The sequence below is a fragment of the Zalophus californianus genome, chromosome 15 (assembly GCF_009762305.2).
Source record: "Zalophus californianus isolate mZalCal1 chromosome 15, mZalCal1.pri.v2, whole genome shotgun sequence".
Taxonomy (NCBI): Eukaryota; Metazoa; Chordata; class Mammalia; order Carnivora; family Otariidae; genus Zalophus; species Zalophus californianus.
In genome coordinates, this window is record NC_045609.1 from 36,382,038 (window position 1) to 36,409,182 (window position 27,145).

At 45.2% G+C, this 27,145-nt stretch overlaps 1 protein-coding gene across 5 annotated transcripts in view; it reads left to right on the plus strand.

Moving 5' to 3' along the window:
* The window catches only part of LRMDA (leucine rich melanocyte differentiation associated), a 1,116,706-nt gene that overhangs the window by 578,268 nt on the left and 511,293 nt on the right, over nt 1-27,145 (plus strand). For all 5 annotated transcript variants that reach the window (XM_027597158.1, XM_027597159.1, XM_027597161.1 and 2 more), the window contains exon 3: nt 24,792-24,918. In XM_027597158.1, the coding sequence (XP_027452959.1) occupies nt 24,792-24,918 (127 nt within the window). The remainder of the gene's footprint in view (nt 1-24,791; nt 24,919-27,145) is intronic.

The window sequence follows — 27,145 nt, forward strand, 5'->3', positions numbered from 1 at the left end:
TTTAAATGGGAGAGATTTAGTAATCATTTAGCTAATTCTCTTACTTTTATAGATGCAGATCCTCTGACCCAGACATGTTAAGGGCTTTGTCCTAGAGCACGCAGACCAGAGGGAGCAGAAATGGTCTTAGAGGCCAGGTTTCCTGGGGGTGGGGACAGGTTGCCCTAGGTATGGGAGGTAAGGGACTGCGTTGTCTATAAAGAACATATAAATGATAACAAAGCCCCTGGCTCTGACTTTATTACCACCATGATCTGACAGTTTCAGACAGTGTCAGTGATAAAATACCCCTCCCTTGCCAGGCCGGACGCTCCCGCCGGCCCCCTCCCCGCCTCCTTGGTACACTACTGCTCCTGACTCCCAGTTCCGTGTTTCCCCCACTCAACCGAGATGTAGTCCCATCAAACAAACCACAAGCAGACAAAGAACAAATCCCGCATTAAAGTACTCCCTGCTTCTTTCAGCATTAAGTCAGGAAAATAGCCTTTTGGCGAGCTCACTTGAATGCAGGGTTGGTGCAGAAAAAAATGCAATGTCTTAAAAATCCGAATGAGGCGGGCCCAAAAGAATGGTGATGGGATTGGCAGGACTTGCCTGGCCCACATCTGTCTGGCGCATGAGACAGGCTGCTGAGCCCTGCTTGCAAGCTCTCGTGTAACGCAGGGCCGGGAGCTCCTAGCCCTGGGTCTGGGTCAGATTCAACAGAGTTGAAAACTCTCTGGATTACTGTCTAAACCCAATTCTCTCCCGGATGAATAGAGCCTTTGGGCAAGTGCTCGGTGGTCTGAGGGCCTGACCCGCTTGTGTGCGTGTCTCTGTGTGGTCATTTTGGCCAGACTGGTTGCTGTCCAGGCTTTTTTTCCCCTCTCTGCAGCCGCCCCCTGCACAGAGTGGGTAAATATTCCAGTCTGACTTCAGCTGCTGAATCATCACTTCTGACAGACGGCTGCCTCTTTGGAGCACCCCCCCTTTCCTCCCCCGGCCCCTCATTTCATCTTCCCCCTGTCAGAACTCACCCTTTGGCAGAAATCTTTTCCGAGAGCTAAATGTGAGCCTCAAAGAGATGCCGTCAAGGTATTTTTCATAATTTTCAAAAGTAATTTCCTTCCTTCCACCCGCGCCCCCACCCGCCTTCTCTTCATTGTAATTATGTCTTAGCAGCTCCCCAAATCAGCATGGCAGCAGCTAGTCCCCTCCCCTGTGTGGAGGGCCAGCCTTTCCCTGTTGGGCTGGTCTGGGGGAAGGTCCCTGCGAGAGGAATGCTGGACAAGCAAAGTCTTCCTCACCATTGGCTTCAGAGGCAAGGTGGTAGAATCATTTCCTAGGAGGAAGGAAAACTTAAAATGGTTTCATATCCCCTTTGCTCTAGAAAAGGACTCTGAAGGCATTTCCCTACATGCTGGGTCCATAATAGTATTTAGGGTATTCTTAATCCAGTTCGTGTGTGTGTTTTTCAAGAGTAGGTGACATCCGTTCCAGAACATTCTCTGCCGTTGCTTAACTCTCCCACTCCTTTCCCCTCTCGTGTTTCCTCACTCACTCAGGGAGGAGTCAAGGAAAAATTCATCTTTTTTCTCTGAATCTCATCTCTGCCTCCACCCACCTCTAAATCCCTCCTGTGACTGGCTCTCTACAGGCATCCGTCCCCAGGAACAGTTAGAAGAGTAGCCTGAGTCTCTGGCCCTCTGCAGGGACTCCAGGATGGCTAGCCCCAGACGAGCCGAGATCCTGGGGGTAAATTATCCTACGGGTCCTGGGACTTGACATTCAAAAATTCTATTCATTGAAAACAGACACTAGCCCTGAAAACCTGGTTTAGTAGATAAAATCTGTAACCACAAGAGGATAAATCTAGTTTGGCTTGTTTGTACTGGTCTAATTTAATATGATCTCCCTTGGAGTTTCTAGCATCTAGATTTTCTAGATCATTAAATCCATTACTTTCCAGTGTTTGCCCTTTTTTTTTCCCCCCGGGGGTGGGGTAGGGAGTGGATATATTTTTTAGTGGTATCCTGCACTAATCGGGAGAGCCCCATCAAAGCCCACTTGGGGTCTGAAGTGACTAATTTCTGGGCCTAAGGGCTCTAAAGGACGATTTCTACCCATTTAACACAATGACGCTAATAGTCAAGTAAAAAAAAAAGGGGGGTGTCCTTGCTGCAGCCACTGCTGTAGTAGGAAACATAGAGGGATGGAGGGGTCATTTCTTACATCCTGAAAATGCTGAATGCCAGCATGAAGGGTGTGGGAGGGGCTGTCTCAACCCCCCTATCCAGGATGGGCGGAGGAGCCCTGGAGAGATACCTGTGAGCTAATCTGTGCCCTTGCGCAAATGGGCCGCCCCTTGGACCTTAGGACCTTTGGACCTTCATGGGGCAAGTGGAGCAGGTTTCACACCTGCCTCTCCAGGTCAGCAGGCTGATATGGCTGAGCGCTGCATGTAAGAACAGTGCTCGGGAAAGCAGACATCAGCCTTTTGTTAAGAAGCACCCCCTCCCAGTGTCAGTTTTCACATCTGTAAGAAAGGGATTCTGTGGGATTAAGTATCACCTACCCTTTCCACATTCACTTTTGCTAAGTGGCAGGTGAGGAGCAGAGAGCATCCCAGATGGCTACAGCCCTTAGTCCGTGCCAGGTTCCCTCTTTGATGGGACGCAGTCCTGCCCACCAGGGTTTGCAGCACTGGCCTCTTGGTAGTGAGAAGTGGTTGCAGGCCATGGTGTGTGTCAGAAGCTCCAGTCACCACTACACTTGCTCCAGGGTGGGGCTTCCAGCTCAGCAACATCACCAGAGCTTCCATGCCCCCATTGCCATGGCAAAGAGCCAAGGGAAGACTGTAGGGATTGTTTGCTTATTGGAAATTTGAATCCATGGCTCAGTGTGCATGCGTGTGCGTGTGCGTGCACATGCATGCACATGTTTCTCTCCAAGTATTTTTTTTGTAACTTTAAGATGATCCTTTAATTTTTTTTTTGATATTATCCTGTAAATAGTCCAGGATAATGGATTTTTCCTGCCCTGTAACCTCTCCAAACAAAGAGGAAACATGGAAACAAAGCAAGCTGGGAGGCAAGTTTTGCAACTTGTCAGTTTGAGCAGTGAAGCAGTACGTGTGCGCACACGTGTGTGTGTGTGTGTGTGAGAGAGAGAGAGAGAGAGAGAGACAGACAGACAGACAGAGAGACCCTGGAGTGAAACACTTCGTCACTAAATGGTGTCCTTCCTTGGGCAGAAGACGACACTGCATGGCGACTTTCCTGCATAATTGGACTGTCTCTTCATATAAGCCAAGACGCTTGTTTCTGAATATAAGCCCATGCGCTCTCAACAGGTCAGGAGCGATAGTAAAAACCTGTTGTCTGGCTTTGTATTCGGAATAATGAAGTCACTAATCTACTTGATCTGGCCAAGTCAGATAAAGAAGAAAGTGAGGGATGCCCATGTTTCAGGGATAGAAGGTACTTGTAAAAGCAATTTCTTTTGGGGAGGGGAACCAGGGGGAGGCACACAGGAGAAAAAAAAAAAAAGTAGCAAAGACTGTTGGAAACCTTTTAATTAGTACTAATTACCTCAGCAGAAAATGTTGGAAGCTTGAAAGGATTTGTGTCAGCAAGTGAAAGATCAAAGATTGCCAGGCTTGCATTTTAATCTGTTGGCTATAAAAAGGAATGAGGGGGGTGGTAATGGGACCCAGGAGAATGGCTGCCCAGGTGGCTCTGCCCTTAATCCCTTCTTTACTGCGGCAGCCTAAGGCCTAGTCCCAATTACATAATAAGATGATTTAATTTAATTTTTTTCTTTTGCTTTGACTCCAACTGGGGTGTAGAGGAGAGGAAGCATGGTTTCTCTCCCTCTCCACGAGGATGGGGTGGGCCTGGAGACCATAGACTTTGGGTAGCTGCACAATCTCTTCTACTGATTTTCTCCATCTTTTTCTCATCCAACAAAAGGACACTTTAATTTCAATTAAAACAAAACAACAAACAAAAACTCCACACAAGGGAAACACCTCTTGAAGGATGAAGTAGTCTCTGGGTGTACTAAGGAGGTGAGGCCTTGATGTGGTGGGGCTGCGGTTAGGGCATAGCTGGGGCAATAGGTAAACTGTGTCACTGGAGAACTCTACCTGCTGGCCCCTCACTGTGATAGTTCCCGTCAAAGTCCAGTGGGGCAGGGAGAGGGAAGGGGAGGGAGGGAAGAAGAAGAGTGGCGTTGACAGTCCGCACCACATCAAGGGAGGGCCTCTTTGTTTGCTTCTCTCTCCCTTTCTGTTACCACCCTCTTCCCCTCCTCGTAAAGAACGGATTAGGCTGGGAGAGGGTCTGCGTAGCTCTGGATGTCCTGTCCATATGGCTTTGGCACTCACCATTCCGGTGCACACCAATTTCACGGCTTCCAACTGTAGGCACCTACAACTTTTCTCAGGATACTGGAGCCGGCTCAGCCCTCAGCTACCGAGGTAGATAAATATCTCTGTTCCCTGCCCCCTCATTTGATATAGCACTGAGAAGTGATCCACCCAGCAGCCCATATTAGTCTAGAGCAGCGTTGGGCCAAGGGCCTTATCTGGCCTGTTTTTGGAAATAAAGTTTTACTGGAACATTTTTATGCCTTCATTTGTATACTTATTTAATATCCATCTATTTGTGTGTTATCTGTCTACTCTCACACAGAGGAGTTGTGGCAGAGATCATATGGCCCTCAGATCCCAGCATATTTATTATCTGGCCACCAACATAAAAAGTTTACTGATCCTTGCCCTAAAGAGGGGTTGAGCCCCATTTGACCCCAGCAGTAACCTATCTCATGATGCATCGTTTCTTTCTTTCCCTTTCTGCTTTCATTTTCTGGTGCTTTGTGTAATCACCTCTCAAATAAACGACTTGCTTTTGAATCTTCACCTGAAATTTTATTTCTGGGAACTCCACATGTACAAAGACAGACTCCCTGCAGATAGTGCTGGTTAACCTCTGTCCCTTCCAGGGTCCAAAGTGTACTCTTCAGAAATATAGTGAAGTAGACAGCAGTTCAGCTTAGAGAACCCCAAAATTGCTGCAGACCATTGCACTTTGACTGAAGGATCTGCGTGCATGTCATTGAACCTTCTCATTCATCAGCTTAGGCTCCTGCCTAAGCTTTTATGTGAGCGGCCCCAGAATGAAAGCCTGCATGGCGGAATCAAGACTCCTGTCTCTGGATCCACGAGTGGTGCTCAGTGGTCTGGGTCATGGCGCTTTCAACATTTTTAGTGCTGGGAGACCTGACCTAGAGTAGCCCAGCTCCATTTCAGAAGGCCAGACCACCGGACACAAGGTTTAAATATCCACTTGCTCTCGAACAGGCTACCAGGGAAGGTTTGGGGCCCAGATCACCTGGTGTTTGGCTTGTGTCTTTTCAGTCATATATGTAAAGTGTCTGGCACCTAGAATCTGACGTACAACCCCTTCTCATGTCTAAGTATTTTTTGTTTTCCTTTGTTCTCCTTCATCTCCTTATCTCAGTTAGTTCTGATATTCTCTTATTAGGAGGATGGAGAAGGTCTTAGTTGGCAGATGAGGGAAATAGGTGCATCAACATCTTGCCATTTGTGTTAGTGATCTATTGCCTCATAACAAATCATCCCCCAGTTTAACAAATATTATTTACCACAGTTTCTGTGGGTCTGAAGTCTAGATGTGGCTTAACCCAGGGTCTTTCACAGGGGCTGCAACGAAGATGCCAGGTAGGATTGTTATCCTCTCGGGCTCGACTGGGGAGGATCCATTTCTAAGCTCATTCACATGGTTTGTTGGTGGGATTCATTTCCTCACAGGATGTTGGACTGAGGCCTCATTTTCATGGTGGGCGGCCAGAGGTCTCCCTCGGTTCCTTGCTACATGGGACTCTCCACAGGCAGCTCAATACACGGCAGCTAGCTTCTAAGGAAGAGAGAGAGCTCCAGCAAGATGGAATTCACAGTCTCTTCGTAACCTTATCTTAGAAGGGAGAGCCCATCGCTTTACCTTATTCTATTCCTTGGAAGCAAGTCATTAAGGCATGAGGTCCAGCCCACATTCAGGCAGAGGGGATTACCCAAGGACATGCATACCAGAAGAAGGGGCCAGTGGGAGTCATTCTTAGAAGTTCCTGCCCACACCATTGACACTCAATCCTAATATTCCATTATTTTGGCATTATTTAAGAATGAGGAATCCAACTTAAGCACATTTTACCCTTTGTCTTTTATCATTAAATAATATTAACTGTCTTTGGAATGAAGGTTACCCACTCCTCTGTGTTCTTAAAGAGACTACACAGCATACACTTTTATAATTTGAAGCCTCTTTTCAGAAAATACATCTTTGAGAGTATCATTCCTGGACTTCTAGCTTAAAGTGGATCATTCCCTCCGAGTTCTTGGAGCACTTTTTTTCTATATTTATTTGGCATATAATCATATAGCACTTTGTGACAGTTCTCTTGTTATCTTGAGTTACTTCTTGAATCTTGTATTGTTTAATTTCCACATGTTGACATCTTGTCTCTCCATAAGAATTATAAACAATTTGAATGCGGCAACTGTCTAGTACTTCAAATAAAAGCAACTGCAATCATTCTCTTAAAATATATGTTGACTCTTTCCCTTCGATGTTGTTGATTTCTGACTCGTGACCATGATTCTTGATTGCTCCTGAAGGGTGTGGTGCTCACTGCCCCTACACTGAGTAGCCCCCATCTACTCTGATTTGTTAATCTGGTTTATTTATTTTGGTAGGTGGTTTTGCTCAATCCCTCTTTTCCTTTGATGTCAATCCAGTGGCCTTTGATCCCTTGCCTCTCCTCTAATTTTGGCCAAGGATCAGGAAACTAGTCTTAAAGTGTTGCTTTGATTGAAAGTCACAGTTTTCTGAATGAATGCTTAAGATTCCCTTCTATAATATCCTGGTTTTGTGACATCATCATTGGGGCTGAGAAGGGACTGAACCTTTTTTGAATATTGACTTCACACCAGCATTGTTCATTTACCTCTAGGTTTGTGGCTATGGCTCACAGAGTGAAGATGGATGCAAGTGTGAACTTTAGATAAATAGTGTGCTATATTTATGTATTCTGAATGATGATTGTGTGAAGCCTTGGGAAGGAGAGTGAGAATAAATATGGTTTGAGGAGTTTGGGGCTGACCCCCCCCCCCCCTCAGTGCTTAGGATTGTGAGTTCTCAGGGCCTGGCTCAAATAGCCACCCACGGAGTCTCCCCCTCATGGTATCACCTCCGTGGGCACCAGTGAGAACCTTGGCACTCTTTATGGAACTGGTTTCACTTAGGCATTATGGGTTGAACCTTGTCTCCCCCTTCCCCAAATTCATATGTTGAAGTTCTAATCCTTAGTACCTCAGAGGATGAACTTACTTGGAAATAGTGTTGTAGAGGTAATTAAGGTAAAGTGAGATCATACTAGAGGAGGGTGGGTCCCGAGTCCCATATGATTTGTATCCTTATAAGAAGAATGCCATGTGAAGAGACAGACCCACACACAGGACCCCTGCTGGGAGAGAGGCCTGGAACACATCCTTCCCTAGCACCTGCTGACTGACCCTTTGACTTCTAGCCTCCAGAACTGCAAGACAAATGTCTGTTGTTCTAAGCCAACTGGTTTTTGGTGCTTTGTTGTAGGAGAGCCCTTGGGAAAACTCATACAGGAAGTATTCCTGGCCTGGTTTCGAGGCCCTAGCACCTCATGTCCTGTCCTTGGTCCTGAATCAGTGCTCCTGTTTTCTCTCTCCACACTCTGCCTTGCTCTGCCGTTACCTTCAGGATTCCCCATTCTCTCAGGGGCGGGGATCGGTGTTTCCCTGCTGTACATCCAGCCTGGCTGCTGCTTCCCCATGGAAAAAGGAGTCCATTGGGGGTGATGAGGGGGACTTCCCTGCCCACGCTCAGACGGCTGCATTGGGGTACATCTGAAACGTCAGAGCAGGACGTGGCCCGAGCCTGGGACAAGCCCATCGGCGCGGAGTGTTTTCTTCCTGGGCCACCCTGGCTTTCCAAGAAGTGCACACATCTTCTAAGGGTGCACGCATCTGAGAAGTTCAGGACTTCTGAGCACTAACAAGCTGCAACCTCCAACTTGCTTGATATGTTTGTTGTCACTTTCTTGTGATGTTGAGGAAGGGAAAAGTCACACAGTCTGTCAGTTTTGTCTGCTCCCATGAAACCGGAAAAGTCCTATTACTTTCCTCATGGAGACTGACAGCTGTGCCCTCTCTTCCTTCACCGTAGAGACTCCTTCCCAGGTCAGGAATTGGGCCAGCAGGATTTGGCTCTAACCTTCCGCTGTCAAGGAGGGCTTGCAGGACAGGTTGAGAGTGAGAAGGAAGGAGAGAGGCTCACCCCACAGTGAGGGAGCAAAAGCATTATCCTTCCCGTAATCTAGGGTCTCCCAACCTCAGCACTAAGGACACTTTGGGTCAGATAACGTTTTGTCGTTGGGGTGGTCCTGTATGTTGCGGGATGGTTCAAGCACGCCTGGCCTCCACCTACTGGATGACAGTAGCCACACCCAATCATGACCACCAGCAATGTCTTCAGACTTTGACAAATGCCCTCCAGGGGGCCAAAGTCACCCCCGGTGGAGGACCGCTGATGGAATCCCTTCAAACAGTTGTAGGAATCTCTGTGGTGGTCTGCAGTGTTCTCTCGGGGGGGAAGCACAGGCCCGTCTCATTGGGAAGGGACAGTTGTCGGTAAGTACAAGGTGGTTGTTGGGGAGGTAGGGGTGCTGAAGACGTAAAAACACCAGACCTCCAGGGATTTTAAAAGACCTAGAGTGAAAAACAGTTTCAATCGATGCAAGATGCTCCAGACCTAAATGTTAGAATTAATTGGGTTCTAGTGATCGTATTACCCAGGGATTGCTGTTTGCTGGCTCATGGGTAGGGTAACTTCTGTCCCTGTCTGCCCAGGACAATTCAAGTTAAAGCCTATTTTCAGGGATAATGAGTAATAATATCGCCCCCCCCCTTTATTCTGGGAGGTGCTCCTGTTGAGACAACAAATTATATAATCATCCTCCCATGGGCCAAGTGCAGCCCAGCACTGTGTGTGTGGACAACCCAAGTATTAATTCCGGGACCTTCAGGTGGAGCACACGCTTTGAGTCCCTCAGTCCTCACTGCTCCTTATTGTCTTCTCTGCATTTTCTGTGTTTCGGCATCTCTAAAGTGCATATTTCTCCCTCCCCACCCACATCTCAACATCTCTGACTCCATCTCAAAGTGGATGGCTTCTTAAAATTGTCAGCCAGGAGGCCATTGTGGTGGGCATGTTTTCATTGCACCTTCTGGCTTGGTTACAGTTACTAGTATTTTCAGTCCAGTTGACTTATATACCTTTTCGATAACTCACATGCCACTTAAGAATTCACTGTGATTTGGCATTGAAAGACAAAATTATTGTGCATGCAGAAAGGGCATACACTTGATAGCATAAAGCAAGTATTAGAGTAACAAACTTGATTTATGAATATGTTTCTTGCAAAGCCACAAGCAGGGTGTAAGAAAGGAAGAGAGTTCCTGAGGCATTCTAAGGTAGGAAACATTGGGTCATTTTTAATTGACAGTGGTTTTTCTCTCTTGCTAATACATAAAATAACCTTGGATTTATTGAAATACAGCGGGTCACCTGACTGGCCCCTGAAGGTGTTTGAATTGGGGACCCTCAGTGGCTCTCACACTTTGTCATGCATAGAAGTGATGTGGGGAATTAACTGGAGATATCCAGATCCCACCTACAAAGAGAGTGATTTGTAAGTCAGGGGTGGATCTTGGCATCTGAACTTGTAAAAATTTATTTATTTGAGAGAGAGAGGGAGAGAGGGAGTGGTGGAAGAGCAGAGGGAGAGAGAGAATCCTCAAGGAGACTCCCTGCTGAGCATGGAGCCCAATATGGGGCTCAATCCCATGACCCTGAGATCACGACCTGAGCCAAAATAAAGAGTTGGATGCTTAACCGACTGAGCCACCCAGGTGCCCCTCAACTTTTGATAAGTATCTCAGGAGATTCTGATACATGTGCTCCATAAGCCACCCTTCTAGACACACTGATATGGTCACCCCCGTTATTCCACTCTGGAGGAATCTGAGGTTCAGAGAGGGAAATGAAGGGGCCTGTTCATATACAGTGATTGGGTGAGCTGGGACTGAAGTCATATTTCCCAAGTTACTTGTATAAACAAACAAATCCATGAGTCTGTATTATAAACATTTCTGGGGCTCTTTTTGGCCCTTTCTTCTGGAAAGGAGACAGGATCAGGATTTGAGCCTATATCCAGGGTGGGTAGGTTTTCCTCTTTTCCTACTTAGCCATCACTATGGGAGATGAAAGGAGGGTTCTTTGTGGTCCTGTAGCTTAATTAATTGCCAAGGAGACAAGAGTAAGACACGTAGGACCATAGGTGAGCAGACCAAATCTGTGGATCAGTGATGGAAGGAAAGTGCAGAGTAGAAGGCTTTGGGTGTGGACTCCAGCCATGGCCAGCCAGGTCCAGGACAGGCTGAAAAGTCCTCCAAGAAGGTAGGGTGTGAGCTCCACCTGGAACCGTCGGTGAGATGTACCACAGCAGAGGGCAGGTGGAGGCATTTCAGGTGAAGATAAAATGACCAGACAGGTTCCTCTGTCTTCCCGCAGGTCTTGGCAGGTCCTTAGAAGGTGATAGGAATAAAATCTGGAGGTCTGGCTTGAAAGCGAGGTCAAGATGGATCAAAAAGGTAGCGCTGTCAAAAGCTTCAGGCCCATTCTTACCTCTAGACAACCCCTGGTGATCCCAAGTCATTAATCCACCCGGAGGCCTATCCTGACCTGAGTTCCCTTGCTTTGAAGTGTGCTGTCCTCGGCAGCATGAGGAAATAATTTGCTGCCTGCTTCAATGAACCATCAGGAGAGCCAGCAGACCTAATGACATGTGAGAATATTAACCTCCTACCACGAAGAGCTGTGAATCTTGAGCGGCAGTCTATAATTCACCCTGGGCTCCTGAGCCAGACCTCTCCAGCTTTCTCTCTCACTCACTTTCTCACTTACACCCAGAGAGAGAAGGAGAGACCTGCTCATAAAACTTTATATTCTCCAATAGTGTGAGCTTCACTGAGCTGCTTAGTAATGAGTGACTTTTCTTTTGCAGTCATGGAAAAATGTATACCCTCAGAGGCAGGGGGCGGGGGGGGGGGCCATTTTTAATGTTGCATTTTGCATAGGATCCTTTCTCCTAACACTGGGAAATGCATGGTATCATGGAAAATGACCATTAAAATGCTTGGATAACCAAACTCCTTTGTAATTCTATACTTTGTCTTAAAAATCAAAGGAAAAAATGGAGGTTAGGGCTCTAATCTTAGGACATTTGGATATTAGATGGGACCTTAGAGATCTTTTATGGTCACTTGAAGGCAGAAGGAGCACTTAAACCTCAGTGTGTTTTAACTGTGTTTTTGCCCTTGTTTCATGAGACCGTGGGCCCCTTGAGGATGGGATTATGTCTTAATTGTATTTGCCCTCCTAGGCCTAACAGAGTGTCTGAGCCATACAACCCCTCAAATAATGTCAATGAAAAGATGGAGCAAATCATCTGCTCCAAGTCCAAGTTTTGCATATGAAAGAAAAAAAGTGAACCAACAAGGTCCACAAGGTAATTTAATTTGGGGCATAGCTAGAGTTTTCCTAGGGCTAAAATGAGCCTCTTTTCTCCTGTTTGGCCCTGGTTAGATTGACTCTGCTCTAGGCACCAGAATGCTATCGTGGTGTTTTCATTAAGCAATGTGTCGTTCTGATGGAAACTATCTAGTAAACTTGGTGAAGCCAAGGGGACCCAAATCGGGGTATGAACATGGAAATGGGAAATGAGCTACCTGGGGGTAGGAGGTGTCCAAGGCTTTCAGGCGTGGCCCCCTGGAGGAGAGCATCTAGCAAAGTAGGAGTTCTTGAGCCAGGAGAGTATTTCTCACTTTGCTAGAAAATCCTAGCCCATCAGGCTCCACACAGGTGGGAGCAGACCTGTTCCATTCACCCTAGGCCTGGATAAGAGGTGCTCAGTAAATACTCATTGAAGGACGAATAAATGAACGAATGAATAATCCATCCCATACTTATTAAAGTACTTTTCTGTTTAGCCGGGCCATTTAATTTGCGTATCTCAAGTGTCTCTGCACAATATTGGGCACATAAAGGCTTTATGATGATTTATAGATGTAACAAAATCAATTTCTTCCTCTGCTGACCTGGCTAGCACAAGGAGTGGAAAAACCAGTGGTTAGTGTCCACTCTGGATATATGTAATTTTCAGTCTTTCTGGTCTCTCCAAATTGTTCTCCTCTTCCTTCTGCCATTTTCTTCTTTTTAAAATTAATGTTACTAAGACCAGTCAAATTAAAACTCCTTCTGTCCAGGGCATCTCAAGGTCCATTCATTATGGCTTCTTATCTTGGCAGACGATCGGCATGGAAAGGCAGCTCGGCCATTATGCACATAGAAAGCCCATCACTTCCCTACCAATGGCCAATTCATCAAACATTTATCTTTTGCCCTCTGAGCACTGTGTCACTTAGCCTGTCACTCTCTAGTCTCAGATGCTAGGAAAGATGAAAAAAAAAATGCAGGGGGCAGAGGGAGAGTTTTTTTCTCCCCCAACTTTTCCCTCCCAGAATATTTTGTTAATCAGATTTCATACTTGAGACTTGAAACTCTCCCCCTCCCCCCTGCTACCCTCCAACCTCCATCTTTTTGGCCATGTGAAGATTGAGGATGGCCAGCTACATTTATGCTCAACTTTTTACTGAGTGATGGCATAACTAAGGCAAGGATAAAACTTTAGCTTGATTTGGGAGTTTTTTTTTCCTGCAAACCACTTTAGAGCAGAGAATGTTAGCACATGAGCAGACATCTAAGATAACTGAGTCCAGCCTCCCCAGTTTACAAAAGAGTTAAGTGAGGCCTAGAGCAGGGCAAGGATTTTGACTGCAGGAAGGTAGTGACCAGGGCAAGAATCAGGGTCCCTGGTCATTCTTCAGACAGAGGTTCTCATAAGCTGGCATTTCCTTATGTCGTCCGATGATTCTGAATACATGTTAGTCTATCTTTAGGAGCTTTAACTACATGCTTCTTTATCTGAGGTTAACTAATTACCTCTTTTGAAAATAAAATACACACTTTTTTTTTGTTTTTCAAAAACAATCTTTTAAATATCAAAAATCCTGATCTACCTAGGCTTGCTTTTAGATACCTTATCTCATGCCCTCCCTATTCCAATAACTGCAAAGTGCATAGGTCAGGGATTTTTCTCCCACTGTAATAGATGAGAAAATTACATCCGGAACTTGAAAACAGAGATCATGTGCCCAGATTCAGTGGTCTTACTTTGTGTGTCTATTTACCACATTTGTGTTTGGCTTCAGTGAGTTGACAAGGTAGTCTCCATTCAAACACCACATTCTTTGTGAAAACCTCACCATGGCATTCTACCCCCAAGAGCAGCAGTCAAGTAACCAAAGAGGCAGAATGGGGATGAAAGAAACTTTGTTGAGTCTGAGGAAAATCTCCTGTTCATCCTGCTGCACATCTGCAAGCATTTGATCTTTTTTGTCCCTAAAACTGTTACTTCTGTTAGGTGTGGGTCTTTGGGGCCAGAATGTGCCATTATATGAAATGGACTGCAAACCTAACAAAGTTGTTCTTTGAAAGGTTTTGCAAAGCACAGAGGTAGGGCTGTTTGGAAAGAAGGGAAATGGCTCCAGTAGTGAGCCACCTTTGGAGGTCACCATATCACCCGGGCCCTTCTTTCCTTCAGGAGATATAAAGCTATCTTGTAGTCTGGGACAGAAAACATGTTTTCACCTTTTTCAGCCAACTGGGACCTCACAGAATCAGTAGTTGGCATATTCTTGCTGATGTTCCTGGCCTGATTCCATTCCAGGGGGCCCTGCCCATGGGGAGCTGGTCTTTGGGCAAGTATTTGATTAGGGCCCCTCTGGGTCCCTAAGGCCTTGAGGCACAGCCATGTAAATGTCTCCCTTTCTGGTTGGTTTGCAATGAGTAGACACCATCTGTTGAATTAAAAATTCCCTTTATGGAGGGTGGTGAAAGGCTTGTGTGGAAGAGACACTGTTATCTTTCAAGCAAACAGTTCATGAGGTTGAAGAGCTGTGTTCTTGGCCCAACATATGTTTGCCCAATGGCTGTGGGCGCCTCCCCCACCCGGCGCTGAATTCCGCCCCATGGCGACGTGCACACATACCGCGGCTGCAGCACACCATGTCCACTCCCTTACATCTCTCTAGTAAAGAAAACCCCCATTTATAGAACCCGCCAAACAAACTCACTCTTAGACTCTTAAAAACAAACAAGATCCCAAGGCCACAGGCTCCATGCGTGCATGTGTGGTTTTGTAAAATCTCAAGCCGTGAATCAAAATAATTTTAGAGACATAGTCAAAGCCCAGACCAAACCCTATCACCAGGGTGGGAGAAATGCAGGAAAGATTCACTGAGAGGCATGGAGGACAGCCAGATGGGCAGAGTGATGGCAGCAAGATATGGAGGCATTCAGCATGTTTCTAGGGAAGGTACCTGGTTCTCACCTCTGTCCGTAGGGACTCACTTGCTAAAATAACTTAGGGACAAACAGGCGAGGCGTGCGCCGAAAATGGTGACCCCTGCCCCCCTCATTTCTTTCCTCTCCACTTCTAGAACCCATTTTGCCCACGCTGCTTAATAATGTGCAGTCCTCTATGATTTCTCCTCCTCACTTGAAATCCAATTTTTTTTGCTGTTCCCATATATGATAAAAACACTGGGAGCAGGCTCAGAGACTTGTGCATCCTTTGTAGCCCCGGATGTAGGTGCTCACTGAGAACCTGCCATGCCGGAAGTGCATATCACACACGTGCTTTCTTGCGCTAGGTTAGCTTTTTGAAATGGCAACTGCTTGAATGCCAGGATCAATTATCTCTTCTTCTTAGGTGCCTTTGCCACCAAATTTGGCATAAAGTGTAAGAAGAGGCTCACAGAATTAGAATTCAATTGGATTGAGACTTTGCTCAAGCCCACTTCCTTTTTGAAACCTCCCCCTTCTTGGAGTATTGTTGATCATCCCAATCTAACCCATTACCCTGCACTATCTGATAACTCTTTCCCTGCCTACATCCGTTGCTTAAAATCGGGGAGCATGCCACAGTCCTCTTTGCAGCCCCAGAGACTAGCAAAGTACTGGGCACAGGATTGGCGCTCAGTACCTTTTTGTGAATGAATGAATGAAGTGAAATGAATGAATGAGCTATAGAGGTACATGCCAACTGGAGACTGTTAGCTGGTGAATTTCAACCCAGCTCTACCTAAAGCATACTTCATCTCATGAAGTGCCCCATTAAAAAATAATAAATAAATAAATAAATAATAAATAAATAAATAAAATAAGAATTAGTTCTTCAGGGGATTATTCTAGGAGGGTCAGAAGGGAGTGTAGATAAAAGACAAAGGAATTTGAAGACCATCTCATTTGATCAGTATGATTGAGGACATACAAGGAATGGATCACAAAGCTATACACAGTGGATAAAGGATGTGGCAATGGTTAATTTCCATTTCTAGATCTCAACTAGAAATTATTTGCAGGTGCATTAGCATAGTTCAGTTGAGGGAGCATTGCACTCTATGTCCAAAGGTTCTAAACATGGCTTGGATACTATATATGCTTTCAGGTAAGCCACTTTACCTCTCTAATCATTAGTCACCTTCTGTGGAGGATGGAACACCCTAAAATTTCCCTGGAATTCAAAGTCTATGAGTCTATGAAGAAAACCATGACAGGCCATATTTTAGAACTGCAGCTTTGACACTGGTTTACAGGCTATAAGAGGCCAGTGTGTTGACATGTGCCTTTTAATTATGGAGGTATCCCCATAGTTAAGGAAGCATTAAAGAAGCTTTACAAAGTCCGAGTGAGAGGACCAGAAAAAGGCACAGAGTTTAGTGTGATAGAGAATGACAGAGCTAGAACTCTCTGCTGCCCTATTTCCACGAGGCTGTCTGGCAGGGAAGAAGCAGCTCTTGGCAGTCTTTGTAAACCTTACTTACAAAGGAAGGAGCTCCAGTTTGATAGGCACAGAATCTGAGTAGAATATTAGAGTCACCAAATCTCATCTTCCATGCAGAAATCTCTTCTAAACATTCTCCATAACTCTAGCCTCTGATCAAGTACATATACTCAGAAGGCAGCTCAATCCTTTGGTGAGCAGCTCTCTGTTTTTGTAAGTTTTTAAAAATTGATTCAAGCCCTCTCCTTCCAACTTATATTATTTTCTCCAAATAGTTTCTGATTCTGCCTTCTAGAATGCCAGAGACTGAGTACTTTGAAACAATGAAGTCTCTTCTGCTTTTGGTTAAATAATTTTGACTGTCTCCATCACTGTTTCTTAACACCCTTCACCAGCTGGTTGGTCTCTTTCTATGGTATTTCTGAGTACTGATGCCCCTTTGAGTCTGGCACTCAGAATTGAAACAAAGCTCCAGGTGGAGTCACTTAAGGGCCAGTAGAGTAGGATCAGATTTGCTTCTGTGGAGGCAGCCCCACTCTGCTGATTCATATCTCCTTTATACACACTTTTTTTATCCAAGGCTCCCCCATCTCGTGTTTGGGGAGTTCTTTTATTTAAAGTAATAGTTACTGGAGTTTTTTTTCTAATTATAAAATACTTATCACAGAAAATCTAGTAACTGGTGAAAACATTAAAAGAGAAGAAAAACACCCTATAAATAACCATTACTCAGAAGTTAGTGGTGTATATCTGGGATCACTGTATCAGTATGCAGATATATAAATACATGTATGGATTGAGGTGTACATGCATATTTATATATTTGTCATAAAGTCCCTATGTACATGATTGTATATTAACAGTAGTTTATAAACTAGAAACATCAGACTACTTTAATGACTCTTAACCATCACCATGGAAAACATGGTACAAATTAAAATTTGTGCAGGGAATGGAGGGGAGACATAGATGACTTAATTTTCATGCATGAGATTATATATGCATTATAACTTTAGGTACTTAAATAGATGGCATGATAATTTTATTGGGTCAGTAGATATATGTCTATAATATCATTTTTAACTATGGCATGGTATTTCATTATACAGATATATTGAGCTTTCTGTAATCATCTATCATTGGGCATATAAGCATGTTTACATTGTTACTATAAATAATGCTATAGTGAATGTACTTAAACCATGAACACTTCTTTGATATTTATTGAATAAATTATTGGACTTGATGAAAGGTGATCATTTTTAAGACTTCTTTTTCTTTTTCTTTTTTTTTTCATTTCTAAGACTTTTAATATAAAATGCCATTCAGAAAGGGTATAACAGTTTCACTCTTCCATTAGTGTTGTGTTGGTCTGTTACTTCAACAAGACTGTGCTAACATTTAAGGAAACAATGTATTTGCTAGTTAAATAAAAATATCTTGTTTAATTTGAATGTTTTAGATTCCCAATGAAGATGAAATATTACCCCACCTTTCCATTATTGACCATATACATTCCTTGTGTATTTTCTTTCCATGTCTTTTGTTTTTCTCTTAGGACTTTCAGCTTTCCCTTAATGCTTTTCAAAAGCTCTTTTAATATTAAGGATGTTAAATCTTAGATTGTTAGAGAGATTGCAAAGGTTTTCCCCAATTTACATCTGCCTTTTTTTTTTCTTCAAATAGGTACTTTGGGGTAGTTGGGCTTTAAATCTATATTCAGGTCTTTACATTAAGTAATGGGAAGTTTCGTCTTGTTGGGCTGAAACAACAGGATCATTTTGGATCCTACTGTATCTTCTTGAATAGCTTTCTTGAGTCTTGAACTCCATAAATGTGATGAACATGTCCTTAATGAAGTCATTGGCAAAAAAGAGGAACAAAGTCCCCAGAACCTTTCCCCGGAGCAAGCTGGGCCATTAATTGGTATTCTTCACGTATATTTTTGAACCAGTTATGACTCTACCTAAAGTTGTCATTTTCTAGCTCATTGTTTGCTCTCATGTCACAAGGATATCATTGGAATCATTTCAAAGCCTTTTTGAAATATGGATACAATATATATCTTTATTCCTAGTCAACTGTCCACATTAATAGCTGGTCTCGCAGAACTTTTTCTTAACGTACAGAAACTGCCTGTTTGATACTGAATGCTATATTAAATTTGTATGTCTATATCTCCTGTTTCATTTTACAAAGGATTTGAACTAGCTTATTTAGAACTAATAAAAAAAAAACACAAAAAAACAACATATAGAAAAATAAAATATAAATGTTGTAAAAAAAAAAAAAAGCCTCAACTGTGAAGTTAGAAAGCAGATATAGAAACTATGGGGTGTTACCTTTTTACATCTGAGTCACAGTTTATCTCTGAGCTTCCTGGTAGTAAAAGTAAAAAGGGTAACATGACCAGAAACATGATTTACATTGTCCTAAGGCAAACAAATACCAGTTCCTGACTGGAATATCATAAGTCTATGAGTTTATGAATCCAAAGTGTGAGGAATCTTATTTCCCTTTTCAAATAACTGCAGTTATTTGGTACCCAGTTCTGGGCTTCTAGCACCTTACGCATTCTCCATAATTCTTTAGGGATCATATGTAACAGTTTTCTTAGTATTATTTAGGTATGGTGCGTGACGGCCTCAGACTTGAACCTACTTAGAGTTAACAAACACCTAGTCAACTACCTTGGATTTTTGGCTGGTCTTAGACTCTTATGCTAGGTGTTGAATTGTATTCTGTGCAGCTCAGGAATCTTCCATCCTGACAGGGAACTTGATAGGGCTTTGGGGTGACATTGACAAATTCCATATGATATACGGTTGTATGGTGTCAGTATACACTGCCTACATAGCCATGAGCCTCTTTCACATTCATCTGTTTCAGACACGTTCATCCCCTATTAATATACTTACCAAGCAGACTAGCTGATTTATATTATTAGTTGGACATCTAGCCCTGGCTCAGTGACCTGAGTGACAGAAAAATATGTAGAAAATATATAGATCCAACTGTACATGTAGTACTGTCTAGTAATATACTGTAGTATATACTATATAATATATAATATGCTATCTCTAGTAATATACTCTAGATATATATAACCATTTACATGGGCTATAAAAAGAATTTTATGACAGAAAGAAAGAATATCTCTCATGTGGTTGGATTAATGGTATTTTCTAAGATGCTGCCACTGGGCCAGTTTCTGGGATGTAAGCAGTCATATCACAGTTGTCCCTTTCTTTTATCTTCTTTCATGCGCTGCATATAACTCTTTGTTGCCTGTCCTGTCCTCATAGCTTTGGTCATGGCCTCTGTTGGTCAGTCAGTCTGCGCCCATTTCCCAAGGACCTGCTGTGTGCCAGGCTCCGCCCTTGGCATCGCAGGGCTCATAAGAGAGGTACGAGAGTTGGTGTTCTGCTCTCAAGGGTGATATTTAAGTTATTTAACAGATACACTGATCAGTCAGAAAGATCCTGGCTGGAGCAGGGTCCTTAGAGGCTCCATGCTGTGGGGGGCATTAACCACTTAGTTGCGGGGTTGACTCCAAGGAGGGGCCGGGGTAACAGGAGGAGCACTCAGGATACTCAGAGCTGCAATTATTTCCAACTGGTAAAGAAGTATTTAAATAGGGGCGCCTGGGTGGTTCATTCAGTTGAGTATCTGCGTTTGGCTCAGGTCATGATCCCAGGGTCCGGGGATCGAGCCCCGCATCGGGCTCCCTGCTCCGCGGGAAGCCCGCTTCTCCCTCTCCCACTCCCCCTGCTCGTGTTCCCTCTCTCGTTGTGTCTCTCTCTGTGAAAGAAATAAATAAAATGTTCATTTTTTAAAAAAGAAGCGATTAAATAGTTTAATAACCAGTTCTGGTGTCTGGGTGCAGACTCACTGGATGTCACTTCTGCCTGGTCATAGATGCTGGCCTCAGGGTGAATAGAGGGAGGTATTCTGGACTCTGAAGGAACGGGAAAATGTAGGGCTTGCCCTCCTAGTTCCTGGGGGTTGCCCTGAGGCGTGCTCTTTGCCCTGCCCTTGGGATCCTACTGTCAGCTTTTCTCTGAGCAGCTCCTAGGCTCTGGGCTGAGCAGTAGTCAGTTGGCAAAGGGGTATTGAGCCCTCACTGTGCATTTGACAACTTTCCAGGTATTATGGAGGTTCCTTGAGATTCCTTTTTGTTAGGGCCCGGGCAGATGGAAGTCATGCTGAAAGACCATTAACAGAGCAGGCTCTGGCCATTCCTGGCAGGTCTACAGGACTAGTCAGCGTGGTGAATGGCAGACAGACAGAGTAGGTCCTCTCGAATTTCCACAGCCTCCCCATTTTATCAGTTATAAAAATATGGATATGGGTACCTGGATAGATATGGTAGAGTGGGTAGGTAAAGATATTAGTTCACATCTTATTTTTCTTAATTGGTTTGAGAACATCCTGACCTTTGGTTCTGGGTTTGAGGCCAGCTATGGTTTCACAGAGACGTTTCTTCTTAGGGTCTGTGGTTAACTGTGTCCGCAATCCTTGCCTGTGTCATGCTAGGCAGAAGCGTCATCCTTGGAATAGGCTGGGAGCTGAGAAAAGAGGGATCTAATTTTTACCACAGCTTATACCCCAGGAATAAGACTGGCAGTTCTTGAATGGAGGGAGTTGTCCTGGAGGTGTCCTCTGGTGATTTTTCTGGCTGGGCTTTTGCTGGGTAAAGGGCAGGAAGGGGTTCCTATGGTTTAGTAGTTCATCTATCCCAAAGCTACCGGCTCTGCTTTGGTCCTGGCCCTTCTCCTTCCCCGTTCTGACAAGTGGCTAACTTTTGGGAATAGAATGGAGGCCACTGAGTGTGAGCCCACCCAGGAGCATAAGAGTTTGGGGTTCAAGCAGCCACCCCTTTGTGGGGCCTGCTGCCCTTCCTGAGGCCCCTCCTTAGCAGCTCACAACCACAGGCCTATCTTGGAAGGGCTGTGGCAGCCTGGTTAGTGCCGCTGTTTTTATAAGCTAATGAGGGCAGAGTGTGAGCCACGGGCAATGATGCTGGGATATTAACTGTGACAGGAAGCTTGATCATAATTATCTTAACGAGGATAGGGTTAATTACAGTGGAAACTTAAAAGTTCTCTCTGTTTGAATCCGCTAGAGCTGAATGCATTGTGATGTTTTGTCATTTTGATATGACTTTGGAAAAGGCACTGGGACTCTCCCAGCAGCCACAGCGGCTCCTGGGGGAGCCCAGCCTGAGAGCCCTGTGTGTGAGGTAACCTAGATGGTACCTGTGGGTGAGATCACGGGCAGCTTTCCTGCTGGGGAAGTGGGAGGCAGGCAGCCTGCGATGGGCTTCCAAGGTGCTTATTACATTCCCTCCACCCCCCCCCCCCCCCCAGGACAAACCACCTGCCACAGGGCAAACCGCACACACCCGGGTCTGCCTCCCTGCCCTTGGCGTCTCTTTACTCGGCTGGGAGGACCTCTCTCCAGCTCCCTGTGCCAAGCTAGTGGGTGAAGCCTTGCCCTCCCGCTCCAAGCCCCTGTCCACGGCAGACAGGTCTGCCTTGCCTGCCCAGCCCAGCCCAGCCCAGCCCTCAAACGTCTATCTGCAGACTGCAAACCAGGCTGGGGAGGAGTAACTCTCAAGTGACAGTCACCCCCTGTACCAGAGCTCTTGGGTCTGGGGTGCACTTTGCTGTCCACACAGAAGGTGATAGCAGAGAAACTGCAGACCCGTCATCTTTCCTTGTAGCTGCCCCATTAAACAGCATGGATCTGTGTGGATCCTTAAAGCCTTGTTTGTCTTGTCATTTTATTTAATGACCACACACCTCTTTGTACAGGCATCTTGTATATAGGGCTGTGAACGCAAAGATTGATGCAAATAATTTCTTTCCTCTACTCCTTCCATGAAAACAGCAATAACCATAACAACAGAAGTCAGATTTTTAAAAAGCAAAAAATAAAGCATCCCCCAGGTACGTGTTCATTGGCCTCTGCATGCCAGCCAAGCCCCAGAAATCCTGTCCTCTCCAGTTTTACCCTTCACTACCCTGTCTCCTGTCCCCAGTCCCTCAGCTCTGAATTTAGCTGATTAAATCACCAAGTGCACACTACACTGATGACATGAAGACAGGGATTTATTAATTAGCAACCGCCCACATAACACGATTCTCTTTTAACTGAGCAGCTAATAACATTACATGGCAAAAAGAGTCTTAACAACCAGACAGGTGACAGGGGATTTGAGCCTCAACTTGCCTGGCTCTTCTGTGAAGTCTCACTCAGAATGGAACTCTGCCCCCGAGGCTGCCCCTGAGAAAGGCGGCTCTGTGGGCACTCCCTCTGGTGTTCTCCACTTTGTCCCTCTTCATGCTGTGTCATTTTGTGTTTTGCCTCCCCCAAAGCACTCTTGGAAGGGAACTTTCTTTTGCTTGCCAGTTGCCAACCATTTGCTGATTCTCATGATAAGAGTATTATATTTGCATAACATAACTCGGGAACAATGTGTATTTGGATGCTGCCTTTGACCAGAGCCCAACTGATGTTTGTGCACAAAGGACTTATTAGCCATCCATAATGCGCCCTGAAGGGAGGTGGCCTTAACTCCCCTGTGGTAAACAGGGCCTCTTCATCCTGAAAAGCACTTTCGGATCATCACTCATTAACCCCCATGGAGGAAGGAACTTCAGGAAAGGTCGAAGTTTCCCTGCAGAAGCCAGACTGGCTGCACACCTTGGCATATTTGTTCATCTGTCCACCCCCTGCATCCAGAACATACCCACCCCCCCCACACACTAATACACCCTCTAAGGTCACAGCTACCAGAAAAATCAATGAATGAAAGGGGGAAGGAAAAGAAAGGAACCAGCATTTGCTAGGGACACGTTAGTGTTTTGCTTGTATTCTTTAAGATCCTGTGAGCTGGAAGCCACACAGAACGAACGAGGGAGCTCAGCTGGGTTATTGATGTGCCCAAATTCATACTTCAAAGTAAATGGTAGAGCTGAGGTAAAGTCCCAGAGTCCCAAGTTCCATGTGTGTGAGTTGTGTTTTGCCTCCCTGATACATGAGGAAGAAATGAAACACAATAACCCCGTTGACCCTTACCCTCAAATGTTAAGCGGTATCACCTTCCTACTGTGGAGCAGGTAGTGCTGGTCTTAGGTGTTAGGGGTGGTCAGGGTGCTGGGCGGTGGGGTGGGGTGGGGCCTGGGGGTGAATCAGGCAGGAATGGAACCTGCTGAGGGAGCTCTGGGCACGGTGGAGTCCGGGGGTTCAGCGACTCACAGCGCACATTACACCTCCCTGGCATTGACTCCCTATTTTGGAGTCGGCTGGGCAGAGGTCCCACAAGGGAGATGCAGCTGTCCGGAGAGAGCCTTGGTGCTAAAGTTCACACTCACATCAGTTGTGCAGGTGCTGCACACACTAGCAGGCGGGTCTGTAATGGACATGCTATCAGTAAATGAATGAATAGTGTAGACAGCATCTCCCTGATTCGTCACATTTTATAGAATAGCCAGGAGATCCCGTGTGAGTCCGCCCTCTGGTCGACTCGTAGCTCAGCGGTCAGCCTGTGCAAGCTCAGCACGACTCTAGGGTCTGGCAGGTGAACGAGCTGGGAGTATGTGCGTCTGTGGAAGTCCCTCCACCGGGCGGCTTTCCTCAATGAACATCTGTGAGCGGCCCGGAGAGCACATGCGCACAACTGCCCCTCACCGCCGTCACCCCCGGCCCCCCTCAACACTCCTGAGCCCATAACGTTAAGAGTTAACTTTCAGCTAAGTGTAAAAACAAGGCAATTTTTTCCCTTTCTGGTACTTTTTTTTCCCCCTGAGCCGGTGCTTAATTCTTTCAGATGCTTGATTATTTACTGCCTTGACATCTTACATTGCTGCCATTCCACCCTTCTTTCAAAAATAAAGTGAGAAATCCACTTTCCATAAATTAAAACCGTAACTTCAAGTCAGGAGTATTGAAACAGAAATTCCCCCAACTCCTTCCTTAAATCACCGCCCCCCCGCCCCCACCTCAACGAAAACAAAAAAAGAAAAATCATGAAAGAAAAAGAGCGCTCTCCGACTGGAGTGATCATGTTCTTCTGCAGATGCCTTGCCTTCTGGGGGCAGCCACAGGGACACTGGGCAGAAGCAAATTAAGTGATTAGTAAAGAAAAGAGGCGGGGGGGGGGGGGTTGGGGAGTAAAAGGCAGCAAAAGGAGAGAAAGGAAGCCTTCCTTGCCTTTGCCTGGACTGTGCAGAGGAGAACCGCTAAGAAATGATACTTGAAGTTATATTTATTATTGTAAGAGGGGTATGATATTTCTGGGCAGGAATGATGGATGACAACTTAAATTTGTGTCCAGGGAATGAAGGTGAACTGTGACAGAGTTATTTATCTTGGGAATGGAGGTTAGGGTCAGCCAAGGCTGGGTGCCTGAAGGCACAAGACATTGACAAATTTATCCTGCAGGCCGTATCTGAAGCCCTTTGTTTTGGATCCTGGCTACTCACTAAGTGACCCTCATCCTTCATGTTGGCAATGCGTGAAGGATGCGGTGAGTGCGAGCGGCCCCTTCTCCCCCTCCACCCCCACCCCAGCTCCTGCTACTAATTCTTGTCATTCACTTTGCTGACAGGCACCAAGCCCAAACTATTCCCAGTCCTGAAAGGGAAGGTTAAAATATTTATTTCAGCTCATAATGGCCTCCCTGATTTAGTGCAGGATCATTTTTCCTGTTGCCTTTGTCATTGCAGGTCACTGGAAGGACTGAGCGCGTTCAGGAGCCTGGAGGAACTCATCTTGGACAACAATCTGCTCGGGAACGACCTCATGTTGCCAGGGTTACCCAGGCTTCATACCTTAACCCTCAACAAGAACCAGATATCCTTGGCTCTGCCCGCTGCCTCCACTCCCCACCCTGCCCCGCAGTGGTCCCCGGCGGCACCCCCCCCCGCCCCCGCCCCACACAAATACCTGCGAAATGTCAAATGAGTTTTATGTGTCAGCTAAATTAAAGTATGTGAAATGCAGTCCATGGGCAGACAAAGCGTTCTGTCTTCTGGCACTCGGGACACTTCAGAGTAATTTATTATAGGTCATTCATAAATGAAATGCACCATTATATCTTCCTGTTGCTCCATTTTAGTGTAGAGATCTAAGTTATGGCTGTGAAGAAATCTTTTTAATAGATAAAAATAGAGAAAGAAAATAATGTCACTGCTGCCGAGAAGGCAGAGCCCGGTTCTGTTGGCTTGGGCTTGTGTGGGAGGGCGACCTCTGGTGGAGAGTACGGAGTGGTGCCTCTAAGCGAACTTGGCCTTCACGGAGGCTTCTGGAAAGCTCTGGTACAGGCTCAGGGAACAGATCTGGCAAAGGAGAGGGGGAAGGGGCAAAAGATGTGAGATATGTGGGAAGCCCAGGCGTAGCTCTGCCCTCCGTGGTGTTTACCGTACTGCGGTGATGAGAGAGGTCTAACAGCTGAATTTTTGTTACGTGCCTTCTCCTTAAGTCGGTGAGGACCTGGCCAGCCTGGGATGAGGCTCAGGGGGATGAACTGTTCTGGATTCTATAGAGAGGCTGAGAATGGAATTGGAAGCTTTCTGCAGCATTAGGCACCTAGCTCCTCTGTACAGTTTTGGGTCTCCCTGCTGCCACAGTGTGAGCTGAGAGGCAGGGAGTGTTGTCCGTTTTGTAAACTCCTGTATCCTTCACACCTAGAATAATGCCTGGTATGGAGCCGAGGTTTAGTGAATGTGTGACGAATGAATGAATGAATGAGTGAATGAATGAATGATTATCATCTGCTGTTCTTTATTGAGCACTCCTGTGGTCAGGCATGGTGCTGGGTAATAAATGTTAAGCATATTATTTTTTTATTTTTACCAAAACCTGGCAGAAAGGTGTCCACTTACCTGAATGAGGAAAGAGGTGAAGTATAGACCCACAGCCAGACATTGAGCAGAATGCTAGGTCCCGGATTTAGTCTCAATGTGGCTGCATCCAAAATTCTTTCCATTCTCCTGTGTTGCCTCAGACTTGAAGTACAATCACCTTGTTTTATTAGTGAAACATTTCAGACATAGAGTAGTTTAATCACTTGTTCATGTTCACATAGTAAGTTAGAAGTGAAAAAGAGATCAGGGCATTTTCCCTAGAGAGTGAAATAAAACATATATATATATATACATATATATATATATGTTACATTTATCATGCATGCATATGTCTGCTTTAAGAATGCTAGGCCAGATCATTTATTAGCCTCTGCTTATATTTCAAGTCATAAGACAGTATTTTCCTTATGAGGTAAAATATGCTACCGTGGCCATTATAAATTGGCACTTTAATAGAAGTAGAAGAAGAGGGCCTACAAGTAAATATCAGTCTTTTTCATAATGCAGTACTGATGGATTTTTTTTTTCCTCTCCTATCCTTTGGTCAACCAAGTTTCCTAGTCCTTATTCTAAATATTATTACAGTCAGTGTGTCTTATGGCTCCCTTGACTGTCTTAGGTGATTAATTGGATGATATTCTCAAATCAATCAAGAACAGAAGGATTATTAGAATAGAACTGGATGATAAGTTTCCTTCTTTGGGCCCCAGTACTTATATCCTGTGTCCCACACTGTTGTAAAGTGTTAGCCTTTGGACTGGGTTCAGGAGTCAGCTTAATCATGTTTAGCTATGTGGCTGTGGACAGGTCAGCCTCTGAAAGCCTCTGTTTCTCATTTTGTATGTATGTGTGACATCATGGCTTTCACTTGCCTATTAGGAGAACTGGTGAAAAAGAAAAAAGGAATGTATGAAAGCCTTATTTGAACGTTGGACTCAAAGTGCCATGATAATGTGAGCAACACGGTTTCTGCATGGCTGAAAACCAGCTGCCTCTGCCCTGGGATGTTGTCAAGTTGACAATATAAGAAACGGTGCCATGAGAAGGACTTCCCAAATAGCCCAGACACCAACCAACAAGGACTTTGTCTGGCAAATGCTGGACAAATGCTAATCCCAAACTCAATTCCTCTTCTCCCTCAGCAACTTCCTGGCCAGGTCTCTGTCGCATTAACTGGCGCATACTAAGAAATGTAAGCTCATTTCAGCACAAGC